Here is a 27,341-nt window from a genome sequence, read left to right as displayed (position 1 = left end):
TGTTTTCCCCTTTTGTGTCAGCGTTTGGAATGAGAGGCATTGACGAATGTTCACAGTTGTGTTGAGGGAACTGCTGCTGTCAGTCAGTTGTGAGTGCAACTAGATCCCACAGCTGGGAAATTTGTTACTGAGTGGACAGCTTTTAGCCATGTTTACGGAGGGATAAGTATCTCCCAGAACCTCAGGAAAAACTCTTTGCTCCCTGAACCAGTCTTCAGGACATTTTGTGGCTAACTGAGAGAACAATATAAATACAATATTTTTTGTTGGTTTTCAGAACTGTACACTTCAGTACAGTTGCATAAATGCTTTCGTGCCTCAGATACCCTAAGTTAAATGTTAATTAATTTCACCATTTCCTATGTATGCCAATGGGCACCTATTCACAATGCAAGGCTGATGTGTTGATGAGGATAAGATTTATTTTCTAGCCTTATTATCAGATTTCAAATGCATCTGGTCTGTCGCTGGGGTAGTTGGGGCCGAGTGCCTGGAGATTCAGTGGAGACTGGAGGCAGAACAAGATGGCCTGTTCTGGATTTGGAGGGCTGCCCTTGTATGTGGGTGGGAGGGAGGATTGGGGCTTGTTTTATTGCTTCTTGTCCTGCCAAGCATTGTGGGCATGCTGTGTTGGCGCTGGAATGTGTGGAGTCACTTGTGGGCTGGTCCCCAGCACATCATCGGGTGTGTTGGCTGTTAACTCGAGCGATACGTTGCACTGTATGTTTCGATGTACATTTGATATATAAATCCAAATCTGAATCTGAACCTATCCTTTCCATTCGTCACAGATTCACGGTGAGCAGCCAGGATCCCTAAAGAACACATTTACATCCTTCAAGTTGTCAGGCTGATCAACATCTCTACCTGTTAACCCTCCACCTGCCACCACCATATCCACATCAGCCACTTTATTGATTGAGATACAGCGTGGAATTGGCTTTTCCAGTCCTTCGAACCCAGCAACCCCCCCCCCCCCCGAATTTAATTCTAGTCTTATCACACCGGCCAGCAACACCCCCAATTTAATCCTAGTCTTCTTAAGCCACCCAGCAACCTCACCCCCCCACCCCAATTTAATCCTAGCCTAATCATGGGACAATTTACTTTTTTTTGGCGTGTACCTGCGTGCGTGCATCCATGATGATGTCTTTTTCATGGCTTTTACAAGGTGCGGGGCGAGAGAGAGACTGTGTGGTGCGCCACTCCTCACACAGACATTTTTGCAGTATTTTCCCTTTATTTTACGAGGTCAAGTTGCGATCCCGACACTCAACGGGGCACGTATGGAAAGTGTACTCGGGGGCGGACCCGACTGGTTTCGAACCTGGGAACCTCCGCTCCCGGGTCCGGCGCCGATGTCATTGCGCCACCAGCCGGCCCAACACGGGACAATTTACAATGACCAATAACCTAGCAACCAGTATGTTTTTGGACTGTGGGAGGAAACCCACGCAATCACAGGGAGAACGTAGCAGCTCCTTACCAGCAGCATCAGGAATTGAACCTGGGTCGCCTGTACTGGAAAGCGTTGTGCTACCATGCCACTCTTATCATTTCCTGTCAGAGTCCTTGTGTTCAGATACTCCTGCACCTAGTGTCACTTTACATACAGTCTGTGTATATCAGTATGTACATGGCCACACTCAAACAGTTACTTGTACATTGTGTTTTTTTATAGGATTGCTTTTATATTTATATTTATTATGTTTCCATGTGTATTGTGTTTTTTATATTGTATTGGATCTGGATTAACAATCATTTCATTTTCCTTTACACTTGTGTAGTGAAGAATGACAATAAACAATCTTGAATCTGTTTTTATGTATTTTTAAAAATTATTTAGAGTTACGGGCCCTTCCGGCCCAATGAGCCTGTGCTGCCCAATTACACCATGTGACCAATTAACCTACTAACCCGTACATGTTTGGAATGTGGGAGGAAACCGGAGCACCTCGAGGAAATCTACATGGTCACAGGGAAAATGTGCACTAACTTCACAGACAATGGCAGGAATTGAACCCGGCTCACTGGTGCTGTCTTGTCATTAATGCTAACTGCTGCAAATAATCTAGTTACAGATTATGAAGTAATTTTAATACGGGGGGGAATGTGGGTCAACATGTGACTGAAATGGAGCTTCACTATTACAGGAATTCTGTGCACATGCTTCTGTGCTGACATGCATGATTCAGAAAATATGAACAGAAAAAGGCTACCTCACTGCCCTTCTCCTGCCACTTCCACAGGTGCTAGGAAATCCTATGGCCCCTGGGGGCAACTCCAGTGGGAATCACATGACGTCTGGGATACCTGGAAATGGTCCGGGAATGAGCTCTCCACAGTTCATGGGACAGTCGCCATTTCCCGCCTCGGAAACGGGTTCAAGCAAGGGAAACATGCAGCAAAATTTGTACGGACGGCCTAACTATCCGGGAGCAGCAGGATATGGTGGAAGGTAACCAATGCAAATAGTGAAACGGATATTGAAATTGGTTTTAAAGTTCTGGATTATGGAAGGTTTCTATTAGATGCTTAGCAGTGAAATTTTACTCAAGCTAATGGACCTTGATGTGGAGAGGATGTTTCCTATAGTGGGGAGTCTAGGAGCGGAGGGCACAGACTCAGAATAGAGGGACATCCCTTTGGAACAGAGATGAGCAGTTTTTCATCCAGAGGGTGGTGAATCTGCAGAATTCATTGGCACGGGCGGCTGTGGAGGCCAAGTCATTTGGATATTTAAATCTGATGTTGATGGGTTCTTGATTAGGAAGGGCGTCAAAGGTTATGGAGAGAAGGCTCGAGAATGGGGTTGAACTCAGTAATAAATCAGCCATGATAGGATGATGGAACAGGTACGTTGGGCTGAATGGCCTAATTCTGCTCCTGTGTCTGATGATCTGAAGTGCTAGTGTACTGTGGAAGTTGCAGCAACGCAAGAGTGAAGACAATGTCCAGGCAAGGATAGTTCGCAGATAGTGTGCAGTCAGCCCAGTCAAGAGAGCTCTTTGAAGAGCGTAATTTCCCTTTACACGGCAGGGGACTGGAGTCATTTGGCACACGAAGACAAGCTTAGAATGTAGTCGAATGATGCAAAGTACAGACCAACTGGGGACAATTACTTTACGAAATATTATCAGTTGTTACCTTGTAGTTTCTGTTGACTTTTAACATCTATATTGTGAATGCCAACTGATCTTGCAAATAGGGAATTTGAAAATACTCAGTTTACCAAATGGTCAATATCTGTAACTGTGAGTCAATTCTGTATAAAAATATGATTTCTCTGTTCAGACTTAACAGTGTGGTGACAGGTGCCGGGCTGTTCTCCTTGTGCACAAGTAAATAAAAGTTTGCTTGAGGAGCAGGTGTGAGTTTTCAGAGCCTAGTTCATCGGAGACAACAGTACCTCAAGATAAGTCTGCTGTTGGCATGGAGATAAAGTTCAAAGTAAATTTATTATCAGAGTACATATATGTCACCATATACAACTCTGAGATTCACTTTCCTGTGGGCATACTGAATAAATCTATAGAATAATAACCATAACAGAATCAATGAAAGATCACCCAACTAGGGTGTTCAACCGGAGTACAAGAGACAACAAACTGTGCAAATACAAAAAGGAAGAAATAGTAATAATAAATAAATAATAAATATTGAGAACACGTGCTAAAGAGTCCTTGAAAATTAGTCCAAAGGTTGCGGGAATATTTCAGTGATGGGGCAAATGAAGTTAAGTGAACCAGAGCCTGATGGTTGAGGGGTAGTAACTGTTCCTGAATCTGGTGATGTGGGTCCCAAGGCTCTTGTACCTTCTTCCTGATGGCAGTAGCGAGAAGAGACCATGGCCTGGGAGGTGGGGGAATTCTCTGTTGATGGGTGCTGCTTTCAAGGACCTCCACCATCCAGGACATACACTCTTCTTGCTAAACTGTGGGGGTTTGAAATGGTGTTGACCTACATAATAAGCTTATCAAAACAGGGCATCTCTTGAATTTTAATCCATATTCAAAAGAGAAATTTGGTACTATAATAAATCTATCTGAAAAGAGAGTAGAAATTTTGACCACAGACAAAATTGATTAAACACAGAATGGAGGATGAAAAAGGCTTTTAAATGAATTGAAGTGATTGACGAAAGTGCATTCAGAATGAGAGGTTTCAGTTATATGAAGTGTAGGGAAGTTGTTGTCTATGGTACAGAGAAGGTTGCGGGGTATCTGAGGTATGTTGGTAGCATGTTTATAGACAACGGGGATGGAGAGAGACTATGCATCGGTGGAGAGGTCAAGAATGAGGACGCACAGAATAAAGGTGATGGACCAAACGTCCGAATTTGGCATGTGGAAAATCTTTTTGTATGGAGCGAATGTGTATGGTCTGTAATGGAGGGAGTAGTGCAGACTGAATCAATTGTAGGATTAAAAAGAAGTTGGGTATCAGCTGAAATAATCTGCAGGGCTCTGGGAGAAGGCAGGACAGTGGGACCAGTTAAACAGATTTTACATAGCGACAGTGCCACTGCATGTCTCCCTCTGTACTGTAACCATTCTGGGATTCTGTGAACAGATATGCATATACGGTCAATTCCCGTTAATTGAGACACATCGGGACCAGTATGTTTTGGTCAAATTAAGCAGCTGTCCCAATTAGCTGATGCTTCATGGAAATAGTTTAAAAGGTATAAAAGTGACAATCTACCGTTTAACTGAGTGACACATTATGTATTTCAATGAAATACAGAAGAAACTAGAACACTATCAATACTACTACAGTACTATAAAACCGTATTAGTTCCCCGAGTGTCATTGACAGAATTCATCCAGTGTACCTGTATGCTGCTGTGTTCTTTAGATTGACTGTAAATTAACAAAATCAGTGCAGACGGTGGACACTCTTCATACAATGCTTTTTATAATTGCATCTTCCGAATCTTCATTTTCATTATAACATTCAAGATGATTGTCAGTTTCTTCAAATTTTTCATAGTTCCTAACTTGTTGTGAAATCATTTCATTTTTACTCAGACATTTCTGATATCTCCAAGCCTGAATGCTTGAAACTGCAGTGAGCAAAACTGTTCTGAATTGTCTTAATGTTTATTTCATGCTACCTGTTGGTGACAAAACCCACTGCTTTTTGAACATAAACACACTCGACTGACGCTATTGAAAACCCGTTTACTCTAAGCAAGGTGTAGTTTCTTAACAGCCACACAAATGCATAGACCAACACTAGTTAGAATCTGTTTGACAATGGTCTCCTGTCCCTATTAAGCAGAAGAGTGTCCCAAATAAACAAAGGGGATCCTGGCTGTTTTCTCAATTGGTTTTTGTTGTAAGCGGACTGATTAACCAGAATTCACTGTATTTTGTGTGGGTTTCACAATATTAACACAAGAACTCTCAAAGTCTCCTCACAGTTTCTTTGACCTCCTGCCGCCAGGTAGAAAGTATCCCAACATAAGAACCAGAACTGTCAGGCTGAATAACAGCTTCTTTCCCCTAGGTTCTTAAACTTCTTAACACCCTGCCACCACCCAGCACACTTGTACACCCTGTCAGAATGCCCTGTCTGCCCCCACCCCCACCAACTCAACACACTCTCATCCTGCACCAGTTATTGATCATCTTTTATTGCTGCTGTTTCACATATTTAAACAACTGCTTGTTTTATTATAATAGTGTCAATAACATTATACTGTCTTACACAAACATGTACAGTGCACATCATGGCAACCTGTCAATCTTCAGGCCAGGGTCTTGCGCTAATATTATTTTGTGACTATATGTGCTGGGTCGTAACTAAATGTGCTGTGTGTGACTGTGTTCTGTGCTGTGTATTGAACCTCGGCCCCAGAGGAACCATGTTTCCTTCAGCTGTATACATGTGCACGGTTGAACGACAATAACCTTGAACTGCCATGGTGCTGAGATCTTGACCACAAAGATGAGGATCAGAAAATGGTGGAGGGTTTTAGGGAGCACTCCAATGAATTGGAAGTCTCATTGAGGTTCTGCAGAGTGAGAGAAAGGCTGGAGCTATGAAACTGGGGAAGTCTCCAGTAACTGGGTGGACGCACCAGGATTTTGGTGTGGTATTATTTTATTCAGCCCATCTACTCTGTGTTGAACCATTTAAGCTGCCTACTCCCATCGACCTGCACAGGGACCATAGCCCTCCATACTCCTATCAACCATACCTGTACTATCCAAACTTCTATTAGTGCTTCGACTGAACAACGCATTTCATGACATTCTTTTTAACAAAGTAAGCTTTATTTATAATAAAAAGTATTTACAAGAATAAACTGTGTAGTGCTTTTTTATTCTTTACACGCTTAGTCAATGCTTTCCGTACTCTTCTATTACACATCAATAGCACTTCATGTGTCCCTTTGGGGTGGTTCACTACCACAATAATTGAGGGGCTTCTGACCCCTCCCTCTCCAGTAGCAGAAGAATCCCACACTGTGGTCCTTCCCCACTGAGCCCTTCCAGTGGCTGCGGCGAGCTTCGCAGCTTCGCTGCTTCCCTCAGCACCTACTGCTGCAGCCTGGGATGTGCCAGTCGGCAGCGTTCCTCCATGGACATCTCAATGAGCTGGCAACCAAAGTGCGTCTTTCACCGAGTCGATGATCTGCCAGCAGCCCTTGAAGTTTGTCTCTGGGAACAGCCCATAGATCAGAGAAGCCGCTGCCATGCAGCTGCTCGGGATAAACCATGACACAGCCTCCTGCATCCTCTGCACACCCTCTTTGCAAACTCACAGTCACCAGACTTGCATCAGTGATAATAAACCTGATTGTGATGACAGTTTATACAGTATACGATTATATTACCACATTGTATTATGGTAAGGAAGATTGGGCAAACCTGGATTGTTTTCTCTGGAAGGTCAGAGGCTGACTGGTGATCCGATCGGTATAGAAAATGCTGGGAGGCATAGATTTGGGAAACAGTCTGTTTCCCTGGGTGGGAATAGTAGACGCTGGAGGAGGTAGCTTCAGGGTGGGCGAAGGAAAGTTGAAAGGAAATCTGAAAGGCAGATGAGCAGTAGCTGTCAGGAACGTGCTGCCAGGGTAGGTATTGCAAGCAGATATGACCATCTGTTTAAGAGGCGTTTAGACAGGTAAATAAACAAGAGGGATACGGATCATGTGTCGGCAGATGGGATTAGTTTAATATGGTATCATCGAGGATTAACTTTAGTCGCTGTACACATTCACAGTGAATTCTGGTTAATTGGGACACAATCAGGACCAGCACCTTTTGGCCCAATTAAGCGGCTGCCCCAATTAGCCAAGGTTTCATGCAAATAGTCAAAAACGGTATAAAAACACAAACTACCGTTTAACTGTGGAACAAATTATGTATTTAAATGAATACCCAGCAAATCAGAACACTGCCAATGCTACTACAGGACTATAACATTGTGTATTAGTTCCTAGTAGTTATTGACAGAGGATTCATCCACCGTACCCTGCCATGTTTGGGGTACCCAGGGAGAGGTAGCACCTCTGGTGAAAAGGGCTTGTCGTGTCCATTCTGGGGCAGTTCACTCGCACCTGGTTCCCACCAGACACTCAGTCCTCACCTGTGGCTCCAGGTAGTTGTTCGCATGCAACAGCGGCCACACCTGGGTACACCACTTTGACAGGCAGGCTAAACCAGGTGTGGGTTGCCAGCGAGCCTCATACCCCGGTGAAATAGGGACATGCCTGCCCTAGCGTGTAAAGTCAGTTCCAGTGGACTGGGCAGATGAGATCCAACAGCCAAGAAGGCAGTTCTGTAACACTTTGTAGAGACAGGAGGACATGACAAAGCAGAGAAGAGGTCACGGTCATCCACTGCAATCAAGGAAGACCCCAGTTTGTGACGAGCACTCGTACCATTGGACATGAAATCTCTTACACACACGTTTCACTATCATCATCAGATATGACAGACAACTATCACACTGCTGCACACATCAAAGTTGCTGGTTAACGCAGCAGGCCAGGCAGCAAAAGAAGAAGTGTCACGAACATAGGTAGGAAGGGATTGAACAAGGGGGATAAAACCGTGTCGAGGTATGCAGAAACGAGTTCAGTGGGGCAGGAGCAAGCTGAGACAATGGGTCTACCTGGACAGGCAGGTTTGTGGATCTTGGGTAGGAGGTAGAAACGGGAAGTGCGAGGTGTGGGAACCATAAGGTTGGAAGCAGTGGATGGGAGATCCCCTGAGCGGATAAAGTCGGTGATGGTGTGGGAGACAATGGCCTGGTGCTCCTTAGTGGGGTCACGATCAAGGGGTAAATAAGAGGAGGTATCCGCGAGTTGTCGCTGTGCCTTGGCAAGGTAGAGATCAGTACGCCAGACAACAACAGCACCCCCCTTATCGGCATTTATTTGGTGTTCCTATCACACTGCTGTATTCTTTTGATTGACTGTAAATTAACAAAATTAGCGCAGACACCTAGCGGAGGTAACGGATGGCCTTCATACAATGCTTTCAACAATTGCACCTTCCAAATCCTCATTTTCACTGTAACATTCAAGATGATTGTTGATACCTTTGAATTCTTCATTGTTTCTAACTTGTTGAAGCAGTGAAATTCTTTTATTCACATTCTCAACCATTTCTGGCATCTCCCAAGTCCGAATGCTTGAAACCAATTCTAAATTGCCTTACTGCTTGTAGTTTCTCACCAACTGTCGGTGGCAAAAGCTTGCGCCGAGAAGAGAGTACCTTCCACCCATAGGGGCCAATCGATTTACCGCGCAGTCGATTCGCTGCATGCTCACTTGCCATATTCTCGCAGTCAATCCAATACAATACAAATTTATTAGTTGTATTAATGCCAGTTGTTTCATGCAGTTTAATTACTGTTGAATTTAAATTGACTCAGAATTCTTGACTGACAAGAGCATTGTAAATGGTGATGGAACCTGTTAGCCAGTGTTCTTTGCAGGGAGCTTTAGGAATAGATATTGTAATAAGTTATTGAAGAAAAAGAAATGAATACTATTTTAAATATTCTCTATGACATAAATTTTAAAAAAACACAGAAGGCCACCTCTCGCTATTTCCAGCAGTTAGTCACTTGGTAGCGAAACACATTTTTATGAATTAATGATAGAAAATGCAGTTTTGAATCCTCCATTAACTATCTTCGCCCAGTTAGAGTAATACTAAGCAGTATCTGTTAAAAGCTCCTTCCATTTCTATAATTCATATTCCTAATCTTGAGTCCATGCCAAACAATAAAAAATCATTTTACACTAATCACTAATGCCATTTTATTCCTGTTATTTTCCCATCAATTTGCTCCTGATTCTTTCACTCACCATTCTCTCTCTCTGCGATCACTCAAGCCAAGTGTGCTGTTTTTCTAAGGGGTTGTCTATTGGTGGGTCCTCAGGTGGCTGTAGAGGCTGATCTGGGATCCACTTATTCTGGAGCGGTGTGGGCAAGAAGCCGGCCGGTGGGGTAGTGCCATCTGCACAGGACTCGAGGTTCGAATCCGGCTGCACAGAGAGGAACAGCTGTGGGTCAGAGTGAATGGTGGCTGTGGTTAGTGGTTGGGTTAGGGATCGAGTATTATCTGAGTATTTCTTTGGCCACCAAGGCTTATTGACCGACCTTCATCTGAAAGTAAAGGATCTATTTGAGGAGACGTGCATTTGGTATGTGGATGACATGATCTATCTATTGGAGTTGGTATTGTTTTATCGTGGAGATGCTGTTCATGAAAGCTTCGTTCACTGCCTCAATAGGGACAATTTACATAGAACATGGTACAGCCCAATACAGGCCTTTCATACATTGGCAATACATTGCTAATACATGTGGCAATTCGTTGTCCACAATTTTGTGCTGTCCTTTTAATCTGTTCCAAGATCAATCTAACACTTCCCACACAGCCCTCCATTTCAAATCAAATCAAGTTTAATTATCATTCAAGCCATACATAGAAACAGTTGAACGAGACGGTGTTCCTCTGGGGCCAAGGTGCAAAACATTCAAAATAAGAAGCAAGCATTCAAGAATTAGTGAGTAAGGTAATCAAAATAGTGAGCAAAGAAGCATATTCACTCAAAAAAAAAATGTCCAAAACCCTGAGCAACAATGTTCAATAATTGATAGTACAGTCTCCTGGCAATGTTTAGACGCACACAATCCAGCTTGTCATTCCACCGCTCAAACACGGGAGGGCAGCACTGATGGGAGTGGCCAGGCCCCAGATGAGCTTGGACACCATGCTGTAATCACTTCCGCGTCTCTCACCTGGTCTGCGGCAGCAGGCAAGTCCGAAGCTTGAGGCCTAGTTCTCACTGCAACCGATGCCACACAGCTCCCATGTCATCTGTCCCACCACTAGACAAGGGTAACAGGCCTGCAGCAACTTACATTATCACTGTCCACGAGAGTATTGCAATTGCAAGTGAAATGTCCAAGGCAATCTTCCAGTTATATTGCACTGACTCCGATGCTTCTAAGTAGCGGTCTGCAGCCAGGTCAGGTCCCCTGACATCCCGGCCGGCTCCCTTGACACCTCCGCTGGCTCCTTCTCCATCCCAACCTTGACTGGCCCCCTCAAAACCTCAGCCAGCTCTCTCTCCAATATTGGGGCCGGCCCCTTAGACACCTTGACTGGCTTCACTGCCGACACCAGTCCAGGTAATTATCAGTGAGTAGCTCACTGATGGAGCAGCCCTGCAGTACCCAATGTTCTTGGAGTAGAATTGTCCTTGGATTGTAAAGAACAACTTTTACAAAAGAAAAAGCACCTTTGGTTGGGCCCTGAGAGGCTACTGCATTCACATTCACGCCATCTTGCCGGAAATTGCTGGTAAGGTTTTTCTATCATCCGTCCATGTGTCTATCTAAGAGACTCTTAAATATCCCTAATGCATCTGCCTCCACCACCACCCCTGGCAGGGCGTTCCACACACCCACCACTCTGTGTAAAAACCCCTATCTCTGAGATAGGCGTCATATTCATGGGCTGATTCATTGTCCATTCAAAAATAAGACCATAAGACATTGAAGCAGAATTCAGCCATTTGGGCCGTTGCATCTACTCTGCCATTCCTTTGTGACTGAGTTACTGTCTTTACACTCTACTCCATTCTCCTTCCTTCTCCCTATAACCTTTGACATGCTTACTAATCAAGAACCTGTCAACATTTGCTTTAAATATACCCAATGACTTGGCCTCCTCAGTCGTCTGTGATAATGAATTCCACAGATCCACCCTCTGACTAAAGAAATTCCTCTTCATCTTTGCCTCAAATGAACATCCTTGATTTCTGAGGCTGTGCCCTCTGATCCTAGATACCCCCCCCCCACCCCAGGAAAAGAAACATCCACTCTATCTACGTGGTTCATCATTCGATAGGTCTCAATGACACTCCCCCCCCCCTTTATTATTTTAATTTCTAATGAGTACAGATCCAGAGTCATCAAACGCTCCTCATGCATTAATCCTTTCATCCTTGTGAACGTCTTCTGGACCCTATCCAATGCTAGCACATCCTTTCTTAGATAGGGGCTGAAAACTGCTCACCATATTCCAAATGTGGTCTAGCAATGCCTTAAATGCCTTATACTCCTTACTTTTATATTCGAATCCTCCTAAAAGGGATGTTAACATTGCATTTGCCTTCCTTACTACCAACTCAAGCTGCAGGTAAACCTGGAAGGATTCTGTCTAAATGTAACATCAATCTCTGGAAAGTCCCTTTTGGAATCAAACATCAGCCCAAACCATAAAACTGCATTTCACTTATCGGTAAACATTTCCTCAGAACCCTACTGCTACCACCTCCAAGGTTCAAACCTGGGACTGCTCACCTCAAAGTCCAGTGCTGATACCACTACACCACCGCCTGGCTTTCATATATTTTTTATTAATTTATATTTATAATATATTTCTTATTGTAATTAATCATTTGTTTTTATGTGTTGCACTGTACTGCTGCTGCAAAACAATAAATTGACGTTGGTGGTATTAGTTCTGAAATATTTTTCTTCAGATAGTCTGTTATGTTAGATTTGGTGAGGTAGGGGTTGTGGGTTGGATTTCTCATGAATATTACTTTTATTGCATCCAGCATCCACTTTTCGGCCCCATGAGAGTTATTTCCCATGAATTCACTTGAAGGGAATTGAATAAATATTTAAAAATAAAAGGGCCAGGAAAAAGGATTTGATTAGAAAGGCTACAGGTTTCAAGGACACAGGTGGGCACAGAAGAGCCTGTGCTGTGCTGTAATGTCCTATGTTACAGGCTAGCACATGAACTGAATACCTTGTACTGCAGTCATAATGACCTATCGTGAAGTTCAGCCAAGGCTCTCTCTGTGCATCAGAAACTTTGATTAATGAATGCACGCGGCAATGTTGCCAATCCCCAGCGGCGGTCTAAGGAAGCATCCTTTCCAAAGCGTCCAGGTTGTTTGTCCACTCTTTCCATTAATATTCACTTTCTCTTTGCTTTTAGTTACCCTGGTGGCCCAAATGGCTCTGGTGGAATGGGAATCCCTTCACATTCCAGGCCACCAACGCACTTCACCCAGCCGGCCGCTGCTGCGGCGGCTGCTGCTGTGGCTGCAGCTGCAGCCACCGCCACCGCCACCGCCACAGCCACCGTGGCTGCCCTGCAGGAGAAGCAAAACCACGAGATGAGCCAGTATGGACCGGTAAGAGCTGGGCATTATCTCTGTCTAACCCTGTAGATGAATGAGGACAGCGAGAGAGACCTGGGCATTATCTCTGTCTAACCCTGTAGATGAATGGGGACAGCGAGAGAGACCTGGGCATTATCTCTGTCTAACCCTGTAGATGAATGAGGACAGCGAGAGAGACCTGGGCATTATCTCTGTCTAACCCTGTAGATGAATGAGGACAGCGAGAGAGACCTGGGCATTATCTCTGTCTAACCCTGTAGATGAATGAGGACAGCGAGAGAGACCTGGGCATTATCTCTGTCTAACCCTGTAGATGAATGAGGACAGCGAGAGAGACCTGGGCATTATCTCTGTCTAACCCTGTAGATGAATGAGGACAGCGAGAGAGACCTGGGCATTATCTCTGTCTAACCCTGTAGATGAATGGGGACAGCGAGAGAGACCTGGGCATTATCTCTGTCTAACCCTGTAGATGAATGAGGACAGCGAGAGAGACCTGGGCATTATCTCTGTCTAACCCTGTAGATGAATGAGGACAGCGAGAGAGACCTGGGCATTATCTCTGTCTAACCCTGTAGATGAATGAGGACAGCGAGAGAGACCTGGGCATTATCTCTGTCTAACCCTGTAGATGAATGGGGACAGCGAGAGAGACCTGGGCATTATTATCTCTGTCTAACCCTGTAGATGAATGAGGACAGCGAGAGAGACCTGGGCATTATCTCTGTCTAACCCTGTAGATGAATGAGGACAGCGAGAGAGACCTGGGCATTATCTCTGTCTAACCCTGTAGATGAATGAGGACAGCGAGAGAGACCTGGGCATTATCTCTGTCTAACCCTGTAGATGAATGAGGACAGCGAGAGAGACCTGGGCATTATCTCTGTCTAACCCTGTAGATGAATGAGGACAGCGAGAGAGACCTGGGCATTATCTCTGTCTAACCCTGTAGATGAATGAGGACAGCGAGAGAGACCTGGGCATTATCTCTGTCTAACCCTGTAGATGAATGAGGACAGCGAGAGAGACCTGGGCATTATCTCTGTCTAACCCTGTAGATGAATGAGGACAGCGAGAGAGACCTGGGCATTATCTCTGTCTAACCCTGTAGATGAATGAGGACAGTGAGAGAGACCTGGGCATTATCTCTGTCTAACCTTGTAGATGAATGAGGACAGTGAGAGAGAGAGAGGAAAAGTAAACAATTGCAGGAGAAACAGAACTCAAAATCAAGCCTGGAACAGTTGCAGGACGTATGAAACAAAAATCAAAGTAAATTTATTATCCAAATATTTATATGTCACCACATAATACTTGGAGATTCATTTTCTTGCGGGCCTTTACAAGATAACAAAAAAAATAGAATTTATTGAAAAATATACATAAAAATTGACAAACAATCAATGTGCTAAAGAATTCAATGTAATTTTTTAATCAAAGTACGTCTAAGTCGCCATATACTACCTTGAGATTCATTATTTGCAGGCATTCATAGGAAAGTAAAGAAACCCAGTAGGATTTATGAATAATTATGCATAACAAAGACTGACCATCAACCAATGTGCAAAAGAAGATAAATCGTACAAATAATTTTTTAAAAATTAATAATACTAAGAACGTGAGTTTCAGCATCTTTGAAAGTGAGTCTGCAGATTGTGGAGACAGTTCAAATTTGAGATGAATGACGTTATCCACACCGTTTCAGGAGCCTGATGGGTTGAGGAGTAATAACTGTTCCTGAACCTGGTGGTGTGGGACCTGATGGTTGAGGGGTAATAACTGTTCCTGAACCTGGTGGTGCGGGACCTGATGGTTGTAGGGTAATAACTGTTCCTGAACCTGGTGGTGTGGGGCCTGATGGTTGAGGGGTAATAACTGTTCCTGAACCTGGTGGTGTGGGACCTGATGGTTGAGGGGTAATAACTGTTCCTGAACCTGGTGGTGCGGGACCTGATGGTTGTAGGGTAATAACTGTTCCTGAACCTGGTGGTGTGGGGCCTGATGGTTGAGGGGTAATAACTGTTCCTGAACCTGGTGGTGTGGGACCTGATGATTGTAGGGTAATAACTGTTCCTGAACCTGGTGGTGTGGGGCCTGATGGTTGAGGGGTAATAACTGTTCCTGAACCTGGTGGTGTGGGACCTGATGATTGTAGGGTAATAACTGTTCCTGAACCTGGTGGTGTGGGGCCTGATGGTTGAGGGGTAATAACTGTTCCTGAACCTGGTGGTGTGTGTCTAAGGCTTGTGTAGCTCTTGTCTTATGGTAGTGACACGAAGAGTGCATGGCCTGGATTATGGCGTCTGTGATGACGGATGGATGATCCTTTCCTGTAAATGTCTTACCTGTGACAGTGCTCCTTGTCAATGTTCAGGATGAGCCAGGAGTCGCCAGAAGGATTGCAGAGAACCAGGGTTGTCCTACAAGGAAAAGTTCAGTAGTCTGGATTTATTCTTACTGATGATTAGAAGAGGTGACAAGATTTAACATTCTGTGAGCGTAGATGTTTGCATATGCTAATAAGTCAAGAACTGGGGCCGTAGTCTCCGGACTGAAGCTTGGCTGATCAGGACTGAAATGAGGAGAATGATCTTTTACTCAGAGGGCAATGAATCTTTGGAATGCTTTGGATTGTGGACAGTAACAGATTTTTCTGTATAGAATGCATCAAAATGAGCTTAAACGTCGACTGTACCTCTTCCTAGAGATGCTGCCTGGCCTGTTGCGTTCACCAGCAACTTTGATGTGTGTTGCTTGAATTTCCAGCATCTGCAGAATTCCTCGTGTTTGCGAGCTTAATCCTGTCTACACTTTCCCATTCCATAACTGAAATGCTGCCTAATTACCTTATTCATAATTTAATTACTTTACTTAATAATGGGCACTGTGAGCCCATTTACTGGACTTCTTCATGGTAGCCAAGGGTGAGCTCAGCAGAAGTGGGCACTCTTGTGGTCACAAGACCATAAGATGTGGGAGCTGAACTGGGCCCTTATTTCCCACTCAACTCTATTCTCCTGCCATCTCCAAGAAGCCACTGAAGTTTCAAGAACATGCTTTGAATAACAAAGCTTTGGGGGAACAAATGGATCTTAATTCATTAAATCAGGTTATTTTTCAAATTGCCAATTTAATATCAGACAATGTACAGTATACAGCCTGAAATTCTTACTCTTCACAGAGATACCCATGAAAGAAGAACCTTTTAGAGTAAATGATAGAACATCAGAAGCCCAAAGCCCCTCCTCCTTCCTCCCATCTCCCACACACAAGCCTCGACCCTGTTCTTTCCCCGTTCCCCACTTGCGCCAGCTGAAGCAATAACCCCCCCCCCCACAGTGCAAGCAATAGCAAAAGCAAATAATCTGAAAGATTATTTTAAATAACATCCGTTTACCTTCTATGTTTGATATTCTTTATTCTACAGTGGCGTGCAAAAGTTTGGGCACCTCGGTCAAAAGTTCTGTTACTGTGAATAGTTAAGTGAGTAGAAGATGAACTGATCTCCAAAAGTCATAAAGTTAAAGATGAAACATTCTTTTCAACATTTTAAGCAAGATTAGTGTGTTATTTTTGTTTTGTACAATTTTAGAGTGAAAAATAGGAAAGGAGTGCCATGCAAAAATTTGGGCACCCCAAGAGATTTGAGCTCTCAGATAACTTTTACCAAGGTCTCAGACCTTAATTAGCTTGTTAGGGCTATGGCTTGTTCACAGTCATCATTAGGAAAGGACAGGTGATTCAAATCTCAAAGCTTTATAAATACTCTGACTCCTCAAACCTTGTCCCAACAATCAGCAGCCATGGGCTCCTCTAAGCAGCTGCCTAGCACTCTGAAAATTAAAATAAATGATGCCCACAAAGCAGGAGAAGGCTGTAAGAAGATAGCCAAGAGAACAGCCCATAGGATTGCTAGAAAGGCAAATCAGAACCCCCGTTTGACTGCAAAAGACCTTCAGAATGATTTAGCAGACTCTGGAGTGGTGGTGCACTGTCCACTGTGCAGCGATGCCTGCACAAATATGACCTTCATGGAAGAGTCATCAGAAGAAAACCTTTCCTGCGTGCTCACCACAAAATTCAGCGTCAGAAGATTGCAAAGGAACATCTAAACAAGCCTGATGCGTTTTGGAAACAAGTCCTGTGGACTGATGAAGTTTAAATAGAACTTTTTGGCTGCAATGAGCAAAGATATGTTTGGAGAAAAAAGGGTGCAGAATTTCATGAAAAGAGCACTTCTCCAACTGTTAAGCACGGGGGTGGATCAATCATGCTTTGGGCTTGTGTTGCAGCCAGTGGCACGGGGAACATTTCACTGGTAGAGGGAAGAATGAATTCAGTTAAATACCAGCAAATTTTGGAAGCAAACATCACACTGTCTGTAAAAAAGCTGAAGATGAAAAGAGGATGGCTTCTACAACAGGATAATGATCCTAAACACACCTCAAAATCCGCAATGGACTACCTCAAGAGGCGCAAGCTGAAGGTTTTGCCATGTACCTCTCAGTCCCTCGACTTAAACATCATCGAAAATCTGTGGATAGACCTCAAAAGAGCAGTGCATGCAAGACCGCCCAAGAATCTCACAGAACTAGAATCCTTTTGCATGGAAGAATGGGCGAAAATCCCCCAAACAAGAATTGAAACACTCTTAGCTGGCTACAGAAAGCATTTACAAGCTGTGATACTTGCTATAGGGGGTGTTACTAAGTACTGACCATGCATGGTGCCCAAACTTTTGCTTTGGGCCCTTTTCCTTTTTTGTTATTTTGAAACTAAATGATGGAAATAAAAAAGTAATCTTGCTTAAAGTATTAAAGAAATGTGTCATCTTTAACTTTTCCTTTTGGAAATCTGCCTTTTGGAATAAGGTCACCTTTTACTCGCTTAGCTATTCACAGTAACAGAAATTTTGACCAGGGGTGCCCAAACTTTTGCACACCACTGTAACTGAATATCTTATCAGTTATAAAATAGTTCGTAGATTCACAACTGCAGAGTGCTACCTGTACTCTGAATCCTAAATAAGTTCACTGCATTATGATGAGTGAGAGTTCAGGTGCATAAAAGCCATCTTGCGTCTGTGGAGTATTATCATTGTTTTCTTCAGCATCATGTAGTCGTGAAAGTGCTTCATAAAAGTAACAGTAGCTTCAGTTTAATGCTTTTATACAATACTTTATAATTCTTAGCAATTTCTACACAATTATCTTTTATCACATAATGAATGTCATTCAAAAGCAGCCATTCTGATCGTCCAGTGAATGACAAACCTCCATCCTTATTCGCAGTCTATTGACAGAAAGATTAATGCTACCACTCAAGTTGAGTATGATGTCTATTGGCGGGTCTTCTGGTGGCTGTAGAGGCCAGTCCAAGATCCACATATTCTCGTGCAGTATAAGTGGTGGCTATGGTTAGTGGTTGGGTATTTTGGTTGTTAAGTCTCTACCTTCACAGCTGCCGCTTGTTCTCTGCGGCACAGCAGAGGTCGCTCTCATGTAGGGTAGCTCCCTCTTGAACAGATTTCCTCCAGGTGTTATCTGTTGGCTGCAATGTCTTACCAGTTTTTAGATGTAATGTTGAATTTCTTCAGGCTGATTTTGATGTTAACTTTGAAGTGTTTCCTTTACTGACCTTCATTCAACTGCGAGTAAAGGACCCGTTTGTGGAGACGTGAGTTAGCCACCTGGATGACATGACCTATCCATCGGTGTTGCTTCACCGTGGTGGAGTTACTCTTCATGTTGACCTCCTCCAGTATGCTGGTGTTCGTACATCTGTGCTTTAGACCAGCACAGCTGATGCGTATTCCATTATGTCTGAACAGTCTGCAAAGAATATGCATCTAAATTCCGGAGTCAGGTATTGATTTGATAACCCAGAAAGATGGTGCACAAGTTGTTATACACAGTTAATCCCACTGCCTGTTCATTATGTTAAATGTTGGAACTTGCCAGAGTTAACAGAGATAACAGTGCTCCTATAGAAAACAATATCACAACTGGTCAGAATTTTTAAGATGAGACTGTAATACCTCGCCTGCACCTCATAAAATAGAGGTGCATTGTGGCTGAAGTGGCTGCTGGCAGGTAGAAGTAAACTTGTTGTAGAGTTCATCACTACTGTGGGAGAACATGTGTTTCGCAGGTTCTTAGAGTCTGTTCTGAATTTGTAAAGGTGGTGGGTTGGAGATATGTCTCTACCAAAGGAGGTGTAAGATTCTGTAGGTCACCTGCTTAGCAGCCCTCCCCCCTTTGATCAGGGTCAGGTAAAGCCACGGGAGCAGGTGGTGAATGGTCGTGTGAGCAGCTGGTGCATATCACAAGTCCTGGTTATGCAACCACTGACATCAGGCAGACAATCTCTGAAGAGTATTGATAAAGACTGGGGTACCTGTCTTATAAAGACACTGCCCAGAGAAAGGCAATGGCAAACCACTTCTCTAGAAAAATTTGCCAAGTACAGTCATGGTCGTGGAAAGACCATGGTTCCCCACGGCGTATAACACAGCACGTAGTAAACGAATGGACTGGAGATCTTGGCCGATAGGGTACAAAGGAAAAGAGATGAACAGTCCATCTCAATACAAAAAACAACGGAGATTAAAGCCCTCGGTACCTGGATATGGGCTTGTGAGCTGTGTAGAAAGCTGACTTGGTTGTCGAGATCAACAAATGCACAGTCAAGAATCATTACTAGTCTGATGGACCACACCTCCAACAGTCATCAACATAATGAAAATGAACGTTCGCGTGCTACCTTACATACTTAGCACTGCAGAAACCTTACACCCACCTCTCAGAGACTGCACGTCACCCAAATAATCACACCAGTTTGTAATCAGCATCACTTGCTTGTGTGGCACTGCACCCCTTTTAGAACGAACAGTTTTAAATAGCGTCAATGTGGGCTGACAGCCACTGATTCAAAATGCAGTGATTTTCGATAATTTTGTTTTTAATTTTGACTAAAAAATTTTAGGCCTTTGCCAAGATGTTACGAAAAGATTTGACACCAGCTGAAAATATTACCTTATACGGAAATGTAAACTGGATGAATTTCTCTGTCGATAATTGTTAGGAATGAACACAGAGTTTTATAGTACCGTAGTAGTATTGGTAGTAGTGTTCTAATTTGTCCTGTATTTCATTTAAATACATAATTTGCTACACAGTTAAATGTTAGCTTGTTTTTTTATATATGTTTTTAACTATTTCGATGAAGCTTGGGCTATGCGGTTGGTAATGCTAGGCAGTTTCTAGAGTAGGTTACATGGTTGGCATCATGGACGGTGTAGCATTGTGGACCAAGGGGCCTGTAATGTGCTGTAGATTACTGAGTTCAATGTTTTATGTTGTACTTGAGGCAGCCGCTTAACTGGGCCAACATACTGATCCTGATGTGTCCCAATTAGCTGGAATCTACTGTATATACAGGTAGTGCAAGCAGAGAGTAAAAGAGTGAGTCTGTGGTAAAGCAGCCAAATGAAATGGTGGCACTTATTTCGAGGGGAATAGAATGTAAAAGCAAGGAGATAATGCTGAAGCTCTATAAGACACCTGTCAGGCTGCACTTGGAATATTGTCAACAGGTTTGGACCCCTTATCTCTGAAGGGATGTATTGTCATTGGAGAGAGTCCAGATGACGTTCAGGAGGATGATTTTAGGAGTGAAGGGTTTAACACATGAGGAGCATTTGGCAGCTTTAGGCCTGTACTCACTGGAATTTAGAAGAATACATGGGGATTTCATTGAAATCTACTGAATGTTGAAAGGACTAGATAGGGTGGATGTGGAGAGGGTGTTTTCTCTGGTGGGGGTATCCAGAACTAGAGGGCACAGCTTCAAAACTGAGGGATGACCTTTTAGAACAGAAGCAAGGAGGAATTTTTTTAGCCAAAGTGTGCTGAATCTGCGGAACACTCTGCCACAGATTGCGGCGGAGGCCAAGTCCATGGGTACATTCAGAGCAGAATTTGAAAGATTCCTGACTGTTTGGGGCATCAAGGGATATGGTGAGAGGGCAGGTGTATGGGGTAGAATGGGATCTGGGATCAGCCATGATTAAATGGCGGAGCAGACTTGATGGGCTGAATGGCCTAATTCTGCTCCTATGTCTTATGGTCTCTATGCTTTTTGATTATGGAAAGAATTATGATCTTTCTTTGCTATTGTCCAACAAAATACAGTACTGTGCATAAGTCTTAGACACGTATCCGTAGCTAGGGTGCCTAAATCTTTTGCACAGTACTGCATTTGTCAACATGCAGTGGCGAGGGTGGAGCGCCGTGGGGAGGTGGGGTGCGACAGGTAGCAAAGAAGGAGAGCCTGGGGGCGGAGGTGATGCGGGTACAGACACACCCATCCCTGAGACACCAGGCAAGGTTATTTGATTCCAAACAATTGGTTTATTGTTCATTACAGAATGTCTCTCCAGTGCTTCCTGCTTCCTCCTTCCCCTTTTCCCAACCATGATTCCCCTCTCCCTGCCCTCTTTTCACTCTCAGTCCACAATAGAGACCCAGATCAGAATCAGGTTTATCATCACTCACATATGTCATTCAGCACTCACATATGTCATGAAATTTGTTTTTTTTTTTTGCAGCAGTACAGTGCTGTACATAAAATTACTACAGTACTGTGCAAAAGTCTCAGACACCCTAGCTATATAAATATGTGCCTGAGACTTGCACAGTGCTGTACTTGTCTACCAGTCTTCAGCAGTTATGATGAAAGGCAATCTCAGCTGATTTTTGAAAGCCTGCGTCCATTGGTAGAAATATGGAAATAGGCAAGAGTAGCATGGTAGTGTAGCGGTTAGTGCAACGCTTTACAGTGCAGATGATATGGGTTCAGTTCTGATGCCTGTAAGGAGTTTGTATGTTCTCCCTGTGATCATGTGCGTTTATGTCGGGTGCTCCGTTTTCCCCTCCGCTGTCCCAAGATGATGGGTTAGTAAGTAGTAGGAAGGCTATGTTGGCACCAGAAGCTGGGTGACACTTGTGGGCTGCCCCCAGCAGGATCCTTGGACTGTACTGGTCGTTGACACAAGTTACCTATTTTACTGGATGTTTTAATGTGAGGAATAAAGCTAATCTTAAAAAATAATTCATCCATTCTGACCAAGTTGCCTACCTGAGCTCATTCCATTCCCTACATTTGGCCCTTATCTCTCTAAATCTTTTCTAACCATGTACCTCTTTGAAATGTTGTAATTGTACCCTTCTCTACTACATCCTCTGGCAGCTTGTCCACACCTGTGTGAAAAGAATGTTCTTCTGGTCCACTTTAAATTTCATGCTCTTCACCTTGCAGGCCCTGCAGTTTTACTCCCCTACCCTGGGGGTTAAGACTGTAATGATTCACCCCTTCTCTGCCCCTCATGATTTTATATACCTCAGCTTCCTATAAGGAGAATAAAACTACTGGAACCAGAATAGGAGTCAGATCTGATATCACTGGCGTATTTTGTGAAATCTGTTGTTTTGTGGCAGCAGCACATTGCAATGCATAAGTATAAAAAACAATTATATATATAATATAAGATACAGGTATAAAATTGAATAAGCAATGCAAAGACAGATTTAAAAAAAAGAGAAAAACATAGTGAAGAAGTGTAGATGGATTCATTGTCCATTTAGAAATCTGATGTTAGAGGGAAGAAGCTGTTCCTCAAACATTGTCTAAAAGCTCCTCTACCACCTCCTTGATGGTAGCAGTGAGAAGAGGGCATGCCCTAGTGATACTAACCTAAATGAAAATTACCAGCTTATCCAGCCTCTCTTTATAACTCATGACCTCTAGTCCTGGTAACATCCTTGTGAATCTTTTCTGTACCCTTCCTAGCTTAAATAATCCTTTCTATAGCTAGATGACCAGAACTGCACACAATAGAATGGAGGTGAGGAGAAATTTCTCTACCAGGTGGCTATGGAGCCCAAGTCATTGGGTATATTTAAAATGAAGGTTGATAGGTCTTTGATTAGTAAGCGCATCAAAGGTTACGGGGAGAAGTCAGGAGAATGGGGTTGCGAGGGATAATAAATCAGCCATGGTAGAACAGGGTCAATGGGCCAAATAGCCTAATGCTGCTCCTGTATTTTCTGGTTAAGTGTCATCCCACCAATGTATTCTACCTAATGTGACATTCCAATTCTTGTACTCCCTTAGATTGCAGATGCTGGAATGTAGGATTAACATAGAAGATGCTGGAGGAACTGAGCAGGTCAGGCAATATCTAAGGAGGGAAATGGGTACTTAAAGTTTTAGGCTGAGATCCTTCATCCAGACTTCTCCAGGTAAAGGGTCTCAATCTGAAACATTGACTGTCCATTTCTCTCCATAGATGCTGCCTAATCCATTGAGTTCCTCCAGCATCTTGTGTGTTGTTCTTGTACTTGGTACCCTAGCTGATGAAGACGAACGTGATATATATCTTCTTCACTCTGTGTATGTGTGACTCCACTTTCAGTGAACTGTCATCTTGTACTCTTTGGTCCCTCTGCTGCCCTGTGGTGATAACTAGCTTATGACAAGGGGGCACTTCCCTTATCTAGCTTGGAAGCATAGAGTCGCAGGACACTACAGCACAGAAAGAGGCTCTTCGGCACATCCTTGTCCGTGCCAAACTGATACTCTGCCTAGACCCATTGACCTGAGCGTGAATCATAGCCCTCCATACCACTCCCATCCGTGTACTTATCCAAGCTTCTCTTAAATGTTGCATTTGAACTCGCATCCGCCACTTCCACTGGTAACTTGTTCCACACATAACCATCCTCTGAGTGAAGAAGTTCCCCCCTCATGTTCTCTTTAAACATTTCACCTTTCACCTTTAACCTGTGATCTCCAGTTATAGTCTAACCGGACCTCAGTGGAAAAAGCCTGCTTGCATTTACCCTATCTATAATCCTAGTAATTTTATATACATCAATCAAATCTCCCTTCATTCTCCTACATTCCAGGGAATAAAGTCCAATATGGCCTTTCCCTAAGACTCAGGCTTGCAAGCCCCTTTTATTGTACTCTTTCAATCTTCCTGATATCCTTCCTGTTGGTAGGTGACCAGAATTGCACACAATTCACAGGGATGTAACAGAACCATTACAGGATGTTGTATCTGATTTTGTTTGACAGATAAGTGCTGCTCAGTCCTACAACAGCCAATACATGAGTCACTCTGGCCCTCGTGGTTCACCGCAGATCTCCACTGGAATGACCACGGGAGGGATGGCCAGCACAATGGGACCTTCGAGCATATCACACATGTCTATGAACCACTCGAGGCCACCTGGCATCAACCCCATGTTCGGTGCGCAGAGCCAGCGAATGCCACAGCATGGATACGCAGGACCACGACCAGCCCAACAGATGCCTGGGCAGGGAGTGAAGAGGCCGTATGTCAGTGAGGTAATTGGGTCTTTCTTTCCTGCTGTACTCACCATTTTGTCTGCTTTGCAAACACACTACGCATTTATTAATTGATTCTGTATGTCGGGAATATCTGCCCAAACATTCCGAGCTGCTGTAGTTTCACTGGTAATATTTTATCTTACGAAAGCACTGAATAAGAACAAGTGGCAAATGGCGTGAAAGGTGATGTACTGTATAGGGTGTTCAGAGAGGGGCAACCCCTCTGGTGAAGGGGCTTGTCATGCCCTTTCTGTTCAAAGTTCAAAGTAAATTTATTTCCAAAGTACGTAGTGGTGCTAGAAAGTTTGTGAACCCTGTAGAATTTTCTCTATTTCTGCATAAATATGACCAAACATGTGATCAGATCTTCACACAAGTCCTAAAACTAGATAAAGAGAACCCAATTAAATAAATAACATGTAAAAAAAAAATTATATTTGTTCATTTATTCATTGAGAAAGATGATCCAATATATTACATGTATTTATTGGAAAAAGTATGTGAACCTCTGAGGTAATGCCTTCTACGAAAGCTATTTTGGAGTCAGCTGTTCCAAACAATGAGATGAGATTGGAGGTGTGTGTTGTAGAGGTGCCCTACCCTATATATTAACAAAAGCCACACAAAGTCAGGTTACTGACAGAGCCTACTCTTCTCAAGAAAGATCTGTTTATGTGCACCATGCCTCGATCAAAACAACTTTCAGGGAACCTTAGAAGAAGAATTACGGAGATGCATGAAGTTGGAAAAGGCTACAAAAACATTTCTCAAGACCTGAGCGTTCATCAGTCTGCGGTAAGAGAAATTGTCTACAAATGGAGGAAACTCAATGCTGTTGTGAAGAAGAGGTGAAAAAGAACCCAAGCGTAACAGCAAAAGGCCTGCAGAAATCTCAAGAACTTGCTAAAGTCTCTGTTCATGTGTTCACTCTAAGAAAAACACTGAACAAGAATGGTGTTCATGGAAGGACACCACGAAGGAAACCACTACTCTCCAAAAAAAACATTGCTGTACGTCTCAGGTTTGCAAACGACCACCTGAATGTTCTACAATGCTTCTGGGACAATGTTCTGCGGACAGATGAGATAAAAGTTGAATTTTTTGGCTGAAATGCATATTGCTACGTTTGGAGGAAAAAGGGCATTGCACACCAACACGAAAACCTCATCCCTACTGTAAAGCGTGGTGGAAGGAACATGGTTTGGGACTGCTTTGCTGCCTCAGGTCCTGGACAGCTTGCATCTGTTGAGGGAATAATTAATCCAAAATTTTATCAAGACATTTTACAAGATGTCAGAGTAGTAGTCCGTCACCTGAAGCTTAATAGAAGTTGAATAATGCAACAAGAGAAAGATCCGAAAGACAAGAGTAAATCAACAACAGAATGGTTTAAAAAGAAAAAAAAATTGTGTTTTGGAATGGCCAAGTCAAAAGTCCTGACCTTAATCCTATAGGAATGTTGTGGAAGGACCTGAAGCAAGCAGCTCATGCAAGGAAGCCCATCAACATCCCAGAGTTGAATAGAATAGAATAGAATAGTACAGCACAGTACAGGCCCTTTGGCCCACATTGTTGTGCTGACCCTCAAACCCTGCCTCCCTTATAACCCCCTACCTTAAATTCTCCCATATACCTGTCTCGTAGTCTCTTAAATTTCACTAGTGTATCTGCCTCCACCACTGACTCAGGCAGTGTATTCCACGCACCAACCACTCTGAGTAAAAAACCTTCCTCTAATATCCCCCTTGAACTTCCCATCCCTTACTTTAAAGCCATGTCCCCTTGTATTGAGCAGTGGTGCCCTGGGGAGGAGGCGCTGGCTATCTACTCTTATCTATTCCTCTTAATATCCTGTATACCTCTATCATGTCTCCTCTCATCCTCCTTCTCTCCAAAGAGTAAAGCCCTAGCTCCCTTAATCTCTGATCATAATGCGTACTCTTTAAACCAGGCAGCATCCTGGTAAATCTCCTCTGTACCCTTTCCAATGCTTCCACATCCTTCCTATAGTGAGGTGACCAGAACTGGACACAGTACTCCAAGTGTGGCCTAACCAGAGTTTTATAGAGCTGCAACATTACATCGCAACTCTTAAACTCTATCCCTCAACTTATGAAAGCTAACACCCCATAAGCTTTCTTAACTACCCTATCTACCTGTGAGGCAACTTTCAGGGATCTGTGGACATGTTGAAGCAGTTTTCTAAGGAGGAGTGACCTAAAATTCCTCCAAGCCAATGTGCAGGACTGATCAACAGTTACTGGAAATGTTTGGTTGAAATTATTGCTGTACAAAGGGGTCATACCAGTTACTGAAAGCAAAGGTTCACCTAATTTTTCCAACAAATACATGCAATATTGGATCATTTTCCTCAATAAATAAATGAACAAATATGTCTTTTGTGTTGTTTATTTAATTGGGTTCTCTTTATCTAGTTTTAGGACTTGCGTGAAGATCTGATCACATCTTAGGTCATATTTATGCAGAAATCGAGAAAATTCGACAAGGTTCACAAACTTTCTAGCACCACTGTACATGTCACCATATGCTACCTTGAGATTCACTTTCTTGCAGCTATTCACAGTGGAGAATAAAGAAATACAATAGAGTCAATGAAAAATTAACACAAAGACTGACAAATAATGAATGTGCAAAAGAAAACAAATTATGAAAATACAAAAATAATAATACAAAATAAATAATGGGAACACAAGTTATAGAGTTCTCGTAAGTTAGTCCATAGGTTGTGGAATCAATTCAGTGAAGTTATCCACGCTGATTCAGGTGCCTGATGGTTGAAGTGTAACAACGGTTCCTAAACCTGGTGTGTGGGACCTTAAGCTCCTGTACTTCCTCTCTGATGGCAGCAGCAGGAAGAGAGCTTGCCTGGATGGTGGTGACCCTTGATGTTGGACGCTGCTTTCTTGTGGCAGCACTCCTTGTAGATGTGCTCAATGGTGGGGAGTGTTTTGCCTGTGATCGGCTGGGCCAGCTCACTCTCCACCAAACACTCGGCTCTCACCTATGGCTCCAAGTAGCTGTTTGCATGCTACATGCTTCGACGGGCAAGCTAAACCGGGTGAGAGTAGCCTGTGAGCCTCATAACCCAGGGAAATTATCCTAACGTGTGAGTCAGCTCTGGCGAACTGGGCGGGTGAGATCAACAATCAAGAAGGCAGTTCTGCAATGCTTTGTGGAGAGCAGGGCAGAACAAGGCACAGAAGTCATGGCATCCACTGTTACCAAAGAA

General features: G+C 43.4%; 1 protein-coding gene across 7 annotated transcripts in view; it reads left to right on the top strand.

The window, feature by feature from the left end:
* Nucleotides 1-27,341, top strand: part of LOC140201903 (zinc finger MIZ domain-containing protein 1-like) — a 231,349-nt gene that overhangs the window by 151,884 nt on the left and 52,124 nt on the right. For 6 of the 7 annotated variants that reach the window (XM_072266684.1, XM_072266682.1, XM_072266688.1 and 3 more), the window contains 3 exons: nt 2,250-2,458; nt 12,490-12,688; nt 23,816-24,088. In XM_072266684.1, coding sequence (XP_072122785.1) covers nt 2,250-2,458; nt 12,490-12,688; nt 23,816-24,088 — 681 coding nt within the window. The remainder of the gene's footprint in view (nt 1-2,249; nt 2,459-12,489; nt 12,689-23,815; nt 24,089-27,341) is intronic. The other variant, XM_072266685.1, reaches the window with a different exon arrangement.

This window comes from Mobula birostris, chromosome 8 (genome assembly GCF_030028105.1).
Source record: "Mobula birostris isolate sMobBir1 chromosome 8, sMobBir1.hap1, whole genome shotgun sequence".
Classification (NCBI taxonomy): domain Eukaryota; kingdom Metazoa; phylum Chordata; class Chondrichthyes; order Myliobatiformes; family Myliobatidae; genus Mobula; species Mobula birostris.
The sequence above is the reverse complement of the archived record's forward strand: the minus strand, read 5'-3'. Positions and strand labels throughout refer to the sequence as shown.